The 13,841-nt window shown below is 38.2% G+C and overlaps 1 protein-coding gene across 1 annotated transcript in view; it reads right to left on the bottom strand.

Moving 5' to 3' along the window:
- Nucleotides 1-13,841, bottom strand: part of SGK1 (serum/glucocorticoid regulated kinase 1) — a 111,440-nt gene that overhangs the window by 21,332 nt on the left and 76,267 nt on the right. The window contains exon 3 of the mRNA XM_027085986.1: nucleotides 9,026-9,101. Coding sequence (XP_026941787.1) covers nucleotides 9,026-9,101 — 76 coding nt within the window. The remainder of the gene's footprint in view (nucleotides 1-9,025; nucleotides 9,102-13,841) is intronic.

Here is a 13,841-nt window from a genome sequence, read left to right as displayed (position 1 = left end):
CAGACACTGTGTTTTAGTGCTTTTTATGCAATTTCTCAATTAACCCTCATAATGACTCTATGAAAAGCTGTTACAATACCCTTATACATTCTTAAGATCTGAGGCTTAAAGAGGTAAACGTTGGTTGTGTGATGCCACATAGCTAGTAATGGCAAAAACAGAATGCACAATGACCTACTGTATAGCAGAAGGAACTATACTCAATATTATGTAATAATCTATAAGGGAAAAGAATCTGAAAAAGAATGTATATATATAAAACTGAATGGCTGTGCTATATAACTGAAACTTACATATTGTAAGTTACATATTGTAAATCAACTATACTTCAATAAAAAAAAATTTAAAAACCCAACAGAATGAAAGTGTAGGTTTTTCTGATACCAAAAGCTTTGCTTTTAACGATTAAAATAATCTTCCTCTCTATCTGTTTTAAAAACCAATCGTTCACATATATGTAGGCAGCAATCATGATTTTAACTTGTATTTAGACTACTTTATTCAAAGTTCACCTGTGTCTGTCCAGTTTGTTTACCTAAGCTTTCCAGGGAGAAAACTGTTGCTTCCTTGTCCATAGAACCTAGCAGAGTGCAGGGCAGAAAGAGATACACTATATCTAATTTCTGTAAAACAAACCTTGTATCTACCTTAATTTCCTCCTCTTCCCAACTGCCTCACCCAATGGCAAGATCACAAGTCAGTTGGAATCTCCTCCTTCACTTACTGCTATTTCCCCAAATACTTGTGTCCACATTCAAGCTACTTTCATTACAAAGCTCCCCTGTTACCTTTTTGAAGCTGTAGAAAGAGAACCAGAAGAGTTTCCAGGAGATGTGACTTTTCAGCTCTGTGTCTTAGAATTTATGACTAAATATTTAGCTCTGGGCAAAGCACTTAACTTCCTTTAAGTGTCCTCAGGGTTAACACCCATTTAGTTAATCCCTCAGGGCTTGATAGGAAAGATCAGATGAGATTAGGTATGGGTGAACAATTTGAAAACTCAAGTGTGTTATGTAATTTAATACCTATAAGAACAGTGCAGCTGAATTATTAAATGTAAAATTTTCCTCTAAGTGCCAAAATTTTAATCAGTGGAAAGAGCTGATTGCCACGTGCTTCTGAGGAAAAAAGGTCAGAGATACACTGTTCATTGAAGTCTATTCCAAAGGCCCCAGCCCACCCTAAACCATTTTTTTTTCTAAATCCTTTTGCATTTTCTTTTTGTTGTCAATTTACACCTTCATAGAATAAAGGAGTTTCAGAGTAAGAAAGAATCCTAGAATCAATTGACTTCAATCAACTCTCACTTTACCAATGAGTTTGCTCGGGGCTCCCTGCCCTAAATTTTTTTTTTTTTTTAATCTTAAAAAGTATTTATTGAGATCTCTCTGTAGTGAATCAAGTGGGTGTAGTGAATCAAGTGGGTGTAAAGTGGCATAAACACAGCATTGAAAATCAGCTAAACCCCATTATAAAAATAAATTACAAAAAAAACAAAGGCAGTGAAAGAGAAAGAAATTCTTACAAAATTTGTTCAGGGGCTGTGATGCAACCTGGATTGACCACATCTAGACCCACAGCTGGATGAGACCTAAGGCTGGACACTCTTGGGGCTGAGAGGATTGGTGAGGTTGGGTGAGCAAATGCAAACCCATTCCATGGGTCCCAAATCTCCAGGTTCAGGGGAATCTTCCAAGAGCTAAAACATGCATGGGAAACCCAGAGGATGGTACACCGTGTGATTGGGAAAGGTTTCTAAAACGCACCTCCTCTATTCATCTCCTGGTGATTCACTGCTGCCTAAATTTTAATTCTATTCTCAACTCTGGGCATCCTGGATTCACACAAACCTCCCTGTCGCTAGGCTCCAACCCATCCATCCCACCCCTCCCTTCCTAATCCGTCACTCTCTATCCTGCATCCACCCCTCTCTGTGGGCCATTTCATCCCAGGGGAAGCCCGTTTTCATGTCATTGGCCCATTCTCCTTATTACATACAATTTTAAAGTTGTAAATAATTTTTCTTCAAATTTTGTAGACTGCGTTTATATTTGACCAGATAAAATATTTCTGATATTAAGGCAACGATCTAAAACCCTTTTTTCAAATGATACAAATGAACTTCTAGAAATAGACCCACAGACATAAAAAACAAACTTATGGGGTTTCCCTGGTGGTGCAGTGGTTAAGAATTCGCCTGCTAATGCAGGGGACATGGGTTTGAGCCCTGGTCAGGGAAATAAGATCCCGAATGCCAATCAGCGAGGCCAAAAAAAAAAAAAAAAAAAAAAGAATACTGGGGAATCAGAAAAATAAAATTGTGAAAAAACTGCTAGTTTAGCTTTGAGTCAAACAGCAGAAATAACGAGTAATTTTGGTCATAATCAAGAGGAAGAGAAAGTTGTGAGTTTAACAAAGGGAGAAACAGACTTTGCTCCAACTGTAAAACTTACCTGACACAATGCGAGGGAGAGAGAGGGGGCTTCTCTGCGCTGAGCTGGAGGAGTCTATAGTCACACGTTTACACATTCACACACTAGGCAGCAGGACCATCATGAGGATTGGAATTGATAATGTTTTGCTATCAAACTTAAATGCTAGATGCGCGTGACTCTAACTTTAAACAGGAAAGTTTTGAAATGACATTTTGCTACTCGCTGGAATAAACAACCCGTCCTTGAACTGGGAACCCTCTAAGCCATTGTAAATGGTTAAAGTCATGCAAAACTAAGTGCGTTTCTGCTTTATGGACCATAGCTTAAGAATGCAATATTTTATCTAAATGAATAGGCGATGTCTAAGGTTCTTTCCAGTGTGAGGGTTTTATGTCCAGCCATATGTTTACTTTCAGGAAGCTTATCAGTGCTGTGTATGGGGACCCAGATAACAGAAGACAGTGAATGATGAGCTTCTTGGTTCAGAGAGAAGAAAAAAACAAAACGAAACAAAAAAACAAGTTATGGGTTCAGAAAAGTATGAAATAGTAAGAGTAATGACAAAATAAAATGTATTCTTCTTTCAACCCATAGATTGTAGACCTTATATATGGCGGGGGGATGAGTGTTCAGGTTTGTATAAATGACATAATTCTTTCTCCAAGTAAAAAGAGCTGTCATAAATTGACCACTAACTATATGCTAGACAGAGTTCTAAGTACCTTTACCTGAATTATCTCCTTTAGCCCCCACAAAACTGTAATCTATTATAATATTCCATTTTTGCACGTGAAAGAAATGGAAGCACAGAAAGGTGAAATCATTCCTGCAAAGTCACACAGGTAATAAGCATTGAACTTGGTGGCAAACTCAGGCGGCCTTACTCAAGAGCTCACAGCACTCATCACAGCAGAAAGTAAAGTGTTGAGCAGTTTCCTGCTGCTCCATGCGTGGCTCACTGGGAAGCATGGCCAGATGGTCTGCTGGTCAGCACTGATGTGAGTCCAGTTGGCTGAAAGAGATGCGGTTCAGAAAACTGAGGATGATTGTGGCTTCCTGATCTAAGATGAAGGGAATAAATACCAAGTTTGATTTGGAAAGCTTTGAGCGGCAGAAGTAGGGGATATCAGAAGCAGCCAGGAGCATGCCCCCGTTTTCTCCAAAGCCTACCTCCATCTCTGATCCCATGGGTGGCATTATGTGATATTTGGAATTTCTCACTGTGGGTAAGGTGGCTTTCATTACTGAGATAGCTACCTTTTTTAGTTAAGACCTGAGTAATGAGGTCAGTCTACTTAAGAGATCTTCTTGTATCCACAGATTTTTACCAAATGGTTTATCTCTAATAGCAAGAGGCAAAGTCTACACTGGCCAACAAGTATCAGATGGAAAGTTTCTGTGGAAGCAGATTATGTTTAACTTTTCTCACATTTCTTTTTGTTGGCAGGGTGAGGGGGTTAGATAATTCCATATCTTGAGGCATGAAGCAACAGTTTTCTGGATATTAAATATGAGAGTGTTTTGCTTTTTAAGAATAAAAATCTAGAAGTTATATTTTCTCCACTTTGAAAGATCTATGGAATGAAGTCCTCCCTCTCCTTATATTAATGCAATGATCGAATTTTATGTATTCTCTGAAACACTGAAATATTTCTGTAGTTCATATGTTTTCAAACTATGCATCTTTTCATTTCTACATTTGGTACAAAAATTACTGCTCTCATATAAATATGAATATACCTCTTGATATTGATTTCTACATCCCCAGAAATTTGGGCTGAATTTTAAAATGTGATGAATCATTAAAAAATATAGGGCTTCCCTGGTGGCGCAGTGGTTGAGAGTCTGCCTGCCGATGCAGGGGATACGGGTTCGTGCCCCGGTCCGGGAAGATCCCACATGCCGCGGAGCAGCTGCGACCGTGAGCCATGGCCGCTGAGCCTGTGTGTCCGGAGCCTGTGCTCCGCAACGGGAGAGGCCACAGCAGTGAGAGGCCCGCGTACTGCAAAATAAATAAATAAATAAATAAATAAATAAATAAATATAAAGAAATAATGATAATCCTGAAAATATAAGGGAAAATTTAGTTTTCTTTCTGGAAAAAATTTGCACAATAATGAATCTTCCTCTTTAATTTTTGCTTGAAAGAAATCTAGACATTTTGAACATCCCAAGGGTAGAATTGCATTTTGTTCAAAGGTGACTTCAAGTAAGAGCCCAGGGAGAACATCAAGGAGGTACATTTTCCTACCAGGCAAAACAGGTGCCCAGTTAAAACCATGGCCCTTGCAAAAGAAACCTTATTGTTTAACTGCTTCATTATCTGACTTCCTCTAAGTAAATACCATTATCTGTGTTGCCAATAATAGTACCTGGAAAAACACACATTCTGAAAGTGTGAGGAAACTCATCCTACCTTGAAATTCTCATTTAAGAGGATGTTACAGGCTACGGAAGGACTAGCAATTGAAAAACAAAGGTGGGCCAAAACAAACAAATCAGGTTTTAAGGCCTAAAAACAAAGATAATAGGAAAGAGCCCAAACTTTTGCAGCCTGTTTGCTTTTGTCAGAACAAATGCTGGGAATGCACAAGACAGTCAAGTCCAATGAAAAAAAGTGTGGGTGGGAGGATTATGGGTGGTTAATTTTCCATTTCTTTCCTATGATGAACATATGCTACTTTCATATTATATTTTTAAAAAAAGCTTTTAAAAAATTACTTTTGTTTCTCCAACTACCATATCTGCATATGGCAACTGAGCACGCCAGCCCCATCCTCTGGTAGTCAGGCAAAAAGATAATGGGTATGAAAATCTAGGCAATCTCACCAGATTTCAGGGTGAGCTAACCCTCAGTAATTCCCTACTTCAAAACAAAAGATTTTTTAATTTAACTTCTATTTCTATCAAGCAATCTTGACTAGTTACCTCCAATATTGAACTCTACTTAAACTGTGTATTGAGACTATACATTAGATTAAGTAAGTAAAATACTCTGTGATGATGGCTGGCTTTGAATGGAAATAATCCATTCACTGAAATATATTTGCTGGAGGAAATGATGGAACCATTTTATCACAATTATTTCAGGAACTGGGAAAAGTTACCCTAATAAAATTCATACTATGACCAGAATATTGTCTTGGTAAACAATCCATTTGCAGGCTTGTAAATTTGCATGTTGCAGAAGGCTGTGGAGTTGCTTTAGCTTGTGTTTACACCTAACAGAATTGAAGGCATCTAGAAGTTTTAGTTGGGGTGCTGATGTCCTGATGAAGAAAGGGCGTGCTGCAGTGTAGAAACTACCGCAGAAACAACTGCATCCCTCAGATTCAAATTCTAAGAAAACTACTAATAGACTAGAAGAGTGTTTAACTTCCTAAACCTCAGAGTTCTACATCTTAAAGAACATTGATTCTATTCTAGACACATCATAGTCAAACTGATAAAAGCCAAAGATTAAAAAAAAAAAATTAAAGCAGCCAATGAAAGACAACGTATTACATTCAGGGTAACAATAATTTAAATCATCACTGACTTCTCATCAGAAACTATAGAGAGAAGAAGACCTTGGACCAGCATCTTTAAAGCGATAAAAGAAAAAAAAAAAGTCATCAACTTAGAATTTTATATCTAGAAAAACATATCCTTCAAGAATTAAATAAAAATATTTTCATGTATAAAGGCATATCATAAAGATAAAAGAAAACTGAGAGATGTCATTGCCGGAGAATCACTGCATTATAAGAAACACTAAAAGAAGTTTTTCCAGGCTAAAAGGAAATGATTTCTGAGGAAAATTGGATCTTCAAGAAGAAATGAAGAACATCAGAAATGGTAAACATCTCAGAAAATACAAAGGATGGTTTTCCTTTAGATACGTTATACCATTGGTTTAATTTCATATGTAGAAGTGATATATATTACAACCATAATGTAAAGCATGGGAGGAGTAGTGGGATAAATAGACCTATACTGTTTGAAGTTTTCTATAATGGTCTGTGAAAACTTAGTTATTAATTGTAATCCTTAGAGCCACCACTAAGCCAATGGATAAATTAATATTGAATTCTAAAACATACTCAAATAACTAGAGAAGTCATAAAAGGAAGGATAGCAAACGAAGAGAAGGGTCATGAGGAAGACAAATATCAAGATGGTATAGTTATATCTAACAATTACATTAAGTGTAATTTAATTCCAAGCAAAAGCAGAGATTGTCAGATAGTCTTTAAAAGGAAAACTTAACTATATGAGGTCTATATGACAAGCACTTTAACGATAAGACACAGATAGGTTGAAAGTAAATGGATAGAAAAGATATCACATGAAGAGTAGGTGTCAGAAGGTTGGCTAGGCTATATTAATGTCAGAAAAAAAAAAAAAAAGACTTCAAATGAAGACTTTTACCAGAGATAAAGAGGAATACAATTCATCAGGAACTTACAACAATTATAAGAGTGTATGTGCTTAATATCAGAGCTTCAAAATATATAAAGTGAAAATGGACTGAACTTTAAAAAGCAAAAGATAATTCTACCACCATAGGTGGAGATTTTAATACCCATGTCTCAGTCATTGACTGAACAGCTACCTCTCCCACCAAAGCACTAAACATAGACCTTAGTCTAAGAAGTGATTATTGGAGAGGATCTTTATTAAGCGAGCTGCTACTACAGAAGTGATACTATCTTTGTAACCCCATTGAAGATGCAATAAAAATTTTTTTAAAGTTTTTAAGATGAGTAGATCCAGAGCATTCCTATTACTATTTCTGTACACGTTCTGCAGTAGTTTTTCTTGTAACATAATTTCTCCAGCTCCAAAAAGTACCTAAGCAGCATTTTCTGGGTCTGGCCCATACAGATTCCCTTCTAATTCCATTCTCTTTGCATAACTTTAAGAATCACTTATTTATTTATTAACATCTTTATTGGAGTATAATTGCTTTAGAATGGTGTGTTAGTTTCTGCTGTATAACAAAGTGAATCAGCTATACATATACATATATCCCCGTATCTCCTCCCTCTTGCATCTCCCTAGAAATGCAAATCAAAGCTACATTGAGGTATCACCTCACACTGGTCAGAATGGCCATCAACAAAAAATTTACAAGCAATAAATGCTGGAAAAGATAGGGAGAGAAGGAAACTCTCTTGCACTGTTGGTGGGAATGTAAATTGATACCGCCACTATGGAGAACAGAATGGAAATTCCTTAAAAAACTAAAAAAAAATCATTTAATTGTTATGTTTTGTTCTACATGGCTCCTTCACAGCATACGTGCTGTAGATCTTAATAGTAGTATTAGTCGGTGGACAGCTTGTTTATTTTGTGGCTGTACTACTAATGGACCACAATGATGGCATAAATAGGCCAATTCACTTTCATGTTTCTTCATCTTTCTTCAAAGGACATAAAACAGACAGAACAGTTTTTTTGACAGATGAAATTGATAATAAGTTTACTGTAAGCCTGGTCTTTGAAAAAAAGGCAGCAGAGTGTTTTTCCCTCTCCAACCCCTCCTGCTTCTGCTAATAGGCATAGTCTCTGACTCTCTTTTATAAAGAAAAGATTAAAGCACCAATTTAGCTCATGCTGCTTCTCAGAGGAGAGCTGCTTCTTCCTAGGAAGAGTGATACAGAACTGAGCACGCAGGTTCTCCATCCCCCTCCCAGCCCTGAGGTTCTCTGCTCATGAGCTTTGGATGTCAGCTACCCTCTTTCAGCATCTGATCTCATCTATCATGTGTGCCCCTCTATTTCATAGGGTTGGCCCAAACACTAAATTAGGTTTTTGTGAACACACTGAGATCTATACAAATATACAAACCGTGAGGCCTAATACAAATATTAGGTATCACCACAATTCTCCACTTAATTAGACCCTATTTAATTAGAGAAGGTGAAAGCTCTAGGATCACCCTCTGAATTATTTTGTTTCTTTTACTGACCCTTCTCTTCTCAGTTCTAGTGTCTTTACTTGGTGTCATTAGGCCTCATGGTTCAATGTGTTTGTGGAAAAGAATGAAAAGATGTTATGTCTTCAGTTTCCTATAAAAACATACCTACCCTTGGTCCGAGTGTAATTTTTAATTACACATGCGAAGCATATTCTCCAATCTCAGAAAGTAGCATTCCTCTGACTGTGATTAGATTTATACTTCGGGATTGATAGTGCAAGTCATACTTGCCCTCCACTGAGTATTTGGAATATGACTCACCTTAGGGTTTTTAATCCCTTCCTTCCTTGGAAGAGACACTTGAATCAGTATATTTGCCCACCTTATCTTATTTCTCTGTCCTCCACTCCAGGAAATAGACTCATGCTTTGTTCCCCCAACACTTGATTATACTTCACAATTCATCAAGCTGTACTTAATGGTATACATGCTTTAGAAATTGAAAAAGAAGATAAAATAAAGAGACTTATAAAAAAGTGATTGTGAAGTACATTCAAGTGTTGGACTATGTATAAAGAAACAAACAAGCAAAACCAAAAATTTCCCCTAAACCTTGCCTTTGTGTGGGGCTTTACCGCCGCATGCTTTCTATATATCACAGGGCCAGAATGTATTTTTCCAATAATACCTGAGTCATCATTAGTCCAGAAGGTTCTTGGGTCAGGCTTGGACAGGATGTTGGCATGATTACATGGCTCTTTCACCTTGAAAACAGAAGGAGAAAAGAAATGATGTGAAAAAATTGCTTCACTGTTTCAGTTGTTTCAGGCCTACAGTTCTACAGAAAAGATTCCAAGGCTGAAACTAGAACATAAAGTGCATCTGTGACCTGATTAGGGTGACCAACCATGCCTGTTTTGTCCAGGACTATGCTGGTTGTGTCACTGAAAGCCCCATATCCTGGGAAACCCTTCAGTCCTGGGCAAACTGGGATGGATGGTGACCCTATGCCTGATGTGGTTTCACTGCCAGGGCTCATGGGGGCTGGAGTTCAGCCTCCTACTTTGCTCCCTCATTCTTGTGCCTTTTGCATAACACAAACTGCACAGCTGGACGCAGAGGCCCTGCATGATTAGCAAGCATTTTCATGTAAGAATATCCATCACATAAAAAGCATTTTGGGGAATCCCCTGGTGGTCCAGTGGTTAGGAATCCGCATTTCCTCTGTGAGGGCAGGGGTTCCATCCCTGGTCAGGGAACTAAGATCTCGCGTGCTGTGTGGTGTGGGCAAAAAAATAAAAATAATAAAATAAAAAGCATTTTGGACTTCTACATAGCCAAGATGGTACTTTTAGTATATATGCTTGGGAAAACACATAATAAGAAAGAGCTACTTTTAATTCAGTTGCACTTTAATATGAATTCTTCTTTTATAATTATAGCAGAATCTTTCTTTTTAAATAGTAGCACATGCATATATGCAATATGTATTACTTATTCAACCTAAAGACTCTGCCTGGTGCACAGCACATCCAACTAATAGAATCTTTCAATAAATACCAGGGAACAGTAATGATCCTTTTTTTTTTTTTTTTTGCAATTTTCTATAATTGTGATGTGTGACTTTCAAACATATATTCAATTGGGGAAATATAAATCCTAGTGTTCAAATGGATGTTCCATTTATATATATTTTGTAGTATGATAATTTGATTACTGTGAAAATTCTCTAGTATTTTACTATTTAATGGATAAATTCCTACCATTGCAGCAACAGTCAAAGTACTCAAAATACTCGAAGTATTCCTTCCATTGCAGCAAGAATGTCACTAAGTACATTGTTTAGTTCTGTTGACATTTTCTTTCCATAGCAAATCTCTACTGATGAAGGAGTCAGTGTGTCCATTTTCAATCTGGCACAAGCTCTTCCTCTTGTCCTGAACTAATACCAAGGAACGTGTAGAAATCAAAATCTCAAAGGGCTCTTTGCACCCCTATGATTCACAATAGCCAAGAGGTAGAAACAACCTCAATGCTTATGGACAGATGAATGGATAAAGAAAATGTAGTAGACACATACAATGAACTATTATTCTGACTTAGAAGGAAATCCTGTCATATGCAACCACACGAATGAAGCTTGAAGACATTATGCTAAGTGAAATAAGCCAGACACGGAAGCACAAATACTGCCTGATACTACTTATAAGAGGCATCTAAATTAGTGAAACATGTAAAAGCAGAAAGTAGAGTGGTGGTTGGCAGGAGCCGGGGGAAGGGGAAATGGGGAGTTGCCATACATTGAGTATAAAGTTGCAGTTATGTAAGAAGATTAAGTTCTAGAGATCTGCCTAGCAACATGTGCCTATAGTTGACATTACTGTATTGCACACAAACATTTGTTAAGAGGGTAGATTTCATATTGTGTTCTTACCTCCCCTCCCCCAACAAGAACATCTAGGAATAGATCATCATCCTATGTCTCTTAGTATATCAGATACACACATAAAATATTTCATACATAAATATGTAAGTGGTCTACATTTTATTAATGGATTTCCTGGTAATGTCGTTTGTTTTAATTGATAGGAACCATCATTTTAGGAGTCAAACTGTGATAAAAAAAATCATTAAAATATAAATCTCCAGCAGAAAGAAAAAGAAAGTATAGACCAGCCCCATTCCGTGGATACCAGTTTGAGTGGCAAAGCAAAAACATCCCTCCAATTTCACTAAGCAGCCCCAGTCTAAATTCCTTCAAAGGAATTACCTCTTCCACTAAGTATTACTCCCTTTGTTAGAAAATTCTTTGCAAGTTGAACAGAAGTTTGGATCCTTGAAACTTTCCTCACTGGTTCTAGCTCACTCCTGAGTTACATAGAAGAGATCTACTTTCTCTTTGATAAAATAATACCTAGAATATTAGAAAGTAGCTGTTATGTCTCACCTCAGTCTTCCATTCCCAGGTTAGCTGGCCCTCTTTCCTTCCACTGTTCCTCGTGAAATGGTTTTAAGTCTCTTTATTGAGATCACTGTACCCCAGAAGACATCCTCTCTGGCCTGTGAGCTAATCACCTAGGAGCTTCCAGGTCAGGGACAGATAATAGCCCCTGAAATAAGGAATCGGTTTTGAGGAACAATTCTGGAAGGATTACAAACATTATTTCCAGATGTGAGTAATTGAAATGTTTCTAAGAACCTATAAATCTAACAGAGTGAAAGTAAAAAATTCATTGCTATTTATTCACACTTTTTTATTTGGAAAGTCCTAGTTGATTGTATAACTATGGACCCATTTGGGAAATTTGCCATGTATGAGCATTCTTCCTGCATTCAGCTCTAATTATCTTGTGTTTCTGTGGCGTTTGTGTCAAATAAACATCATTCCTCCAAATATCATTTACTTATGAATAATTCTTCATCACTATTTGTTGGAAAAATCTTCTACATTGTTGAAGTTGTTCCTGTTAAATTCAGAGTTATCAAGAATGACTTCCTGCTCATTGTGTTATTATCATGGAAGTATTATTATCATGCTGTTTTCTTCATGATTCCCAAGCACCAAAGTACCCACGGCAAGTTATCTATAGAGCTCGTGGCGCATATTTTTAGCACAAGTTTATGCAAATTAATTCATAAATATATATATTGCAACTGTTTGTAAGCAATGCCCTAAAACTCACTCCCATAGTTTTAGGTACTTCACAGAAGTAAGAAAAGTCTATATCAGATGTCAGTCCTGCTGGGTCGTCACAAGATCCTTCACAAGAGACTTCACAAGACCCTTCACAAGACCCTTCACGAAATCCACAGTGGGCTCTTTGGTTTTTTCCTTCTTTCCCATATCAGGTTCCATGATGTTCAGAAGTAAGTAAGAACACTTTAGAGAAATGAAATTTTGCTTCTCAAATTGCTCTAATAAGACTTTAGAAATGTCCCTTGGACACTATCACAGGATGTAAAACAGTCCTGCAAATATTAATTTTGAATTCAGTTCTGTGTATCTGGGAGGAAGAAAAGCATTCCTTGATTTTTTCTCTTGGATGTGTTTATTACATCCAAAATGTATTTATTAAGCATTTGTTTAAGATGCTACCCCGGTTTTTATAAGGACACAAAGGAAACTTGATCATTTGGACTTTATATTCTGATTTGGGAACAGCACATAGACATCCACAAAGCCATAATGCAGCCTGATACTAAATACCTCCAGGGACTTCCCTGGTGGCGCAGTGGTTAAGAATCCACCTGCCAATGCAGGGGACACGGGTTCAAGCCCTGGTCTGGGAAGATCCCACGTGCTGTGGAGCAACTAAGCCCGTGTGCCACAACTACTGAGCCTGTGTGCCACAACTAATGAACCCTGCACGCCTAGAGCCCGTGCTCCACAACAAGAGAAGCCACTGCAATGAGAAGTGCGCCGCAAAAAAGAGTAGCCCCTGCTCGCCACAACTAGAGAAAGCCCGCGCACAGCAACAAAGACCCAAAGAATAAATAAATTAATTAATTAAAATAAATAAATAAATAAAAGTACCTCCAAGAAGAAGTACCTCCATGAAGAAAGTGGTATGGTTATTAATTTTGATCAGGGTTTAAAGGAAGAAGCAATAGTGTAGGCAAAGCTGTTAAGCAAGGCTTCACGGAAGAGGGAGGATTTGACAGGTTTTCAAAATACTGGTGGGACTTCCCTGGTGGTCCAGTGGTTAAGACTCTGCACTTCCACTGCAGGGGGCATGGTTTCCATCCCTGGTCGGGGAACCAAGATCCCTTGTGCTGCGTGGTGCGCGGCCAAAGAAAAAAAATACTGGCAACACTTGGATTGGTGAGCAGCCAGTAGAAAAGTATCCAAAGTGGGCGGAACAATACAAATAAAGGTGTGGGAGCAAAACCTAACAAGGTGTATTTAAGCAACTGTTGGTTGACAATTTCATGGGAGTAGAAGGCTCCTGGGAGAAATGACTGGAAACTAGGTGGAAGCCAGATAGTGGATAGCTTTGAAAGTCAATGAGTGCTTCACTCTGAGGAAATTCAAGAGCCCTGGAAGTTTGTGTGAGATGCCAGAGTCAGAAAAGACCCAAAGTGAGGAGATTAGGAGGCAGCTGTACCATCAGAAGGTACTGGATGAGAGCAGGGTGAACATGGGGACTGTGGATATGGGCAGGAAGGGATGGGCATGAAGGGCAGCTGGAATGATTTGGGAAGACTTGATAAATGACTGAACATGAGGGAAGACAGAGGAGTCCAAAATATTTCAGAACTTTGGAACTTGGTGTGTGGTCCCAGCAGTCCACAGTCGCTGGCAGCTAAAGGGACGATTCTGTATTGTGTTTAAGCTAGCAGGGCGGGCTTTCCAAGCACATGTGGTCCCCTGTTCATGTGCTAGGTCTTCAGTCCTCCTAGGAGCACTTGCTCATCTCTAACCTCCTCAGACCAGATGCCCTTTGGGTGCCTAGTGGTGAGGTTTCACTTACATAGTCATGTGTAAGTGGCTTCAACCTTCGGGC

Source organism: Aethalodelphis obliquidens, unplaced genomic scaffold, assembly GCF_003676395.1.
Source record: "Aethalodelphis obliquidens isolate GAN/ISIS:26980383/991018 unplaced genomic scaffold, ASM367639v1 scaffold3, whole genome shotgun sequence".
NCBI classification, from domain to species: Eukaryota; Metazoa; Chordata; class Mammalia; order Artiodactyla; family Delphinidae; genus Aethalodelphis; species Aethalodelphis obliquidens.
The sequence above is the reverse complement of the archived record's forward strand: the minus strand, read 5'-3'. Positions and strand labels throughout refer to the sequence as shown.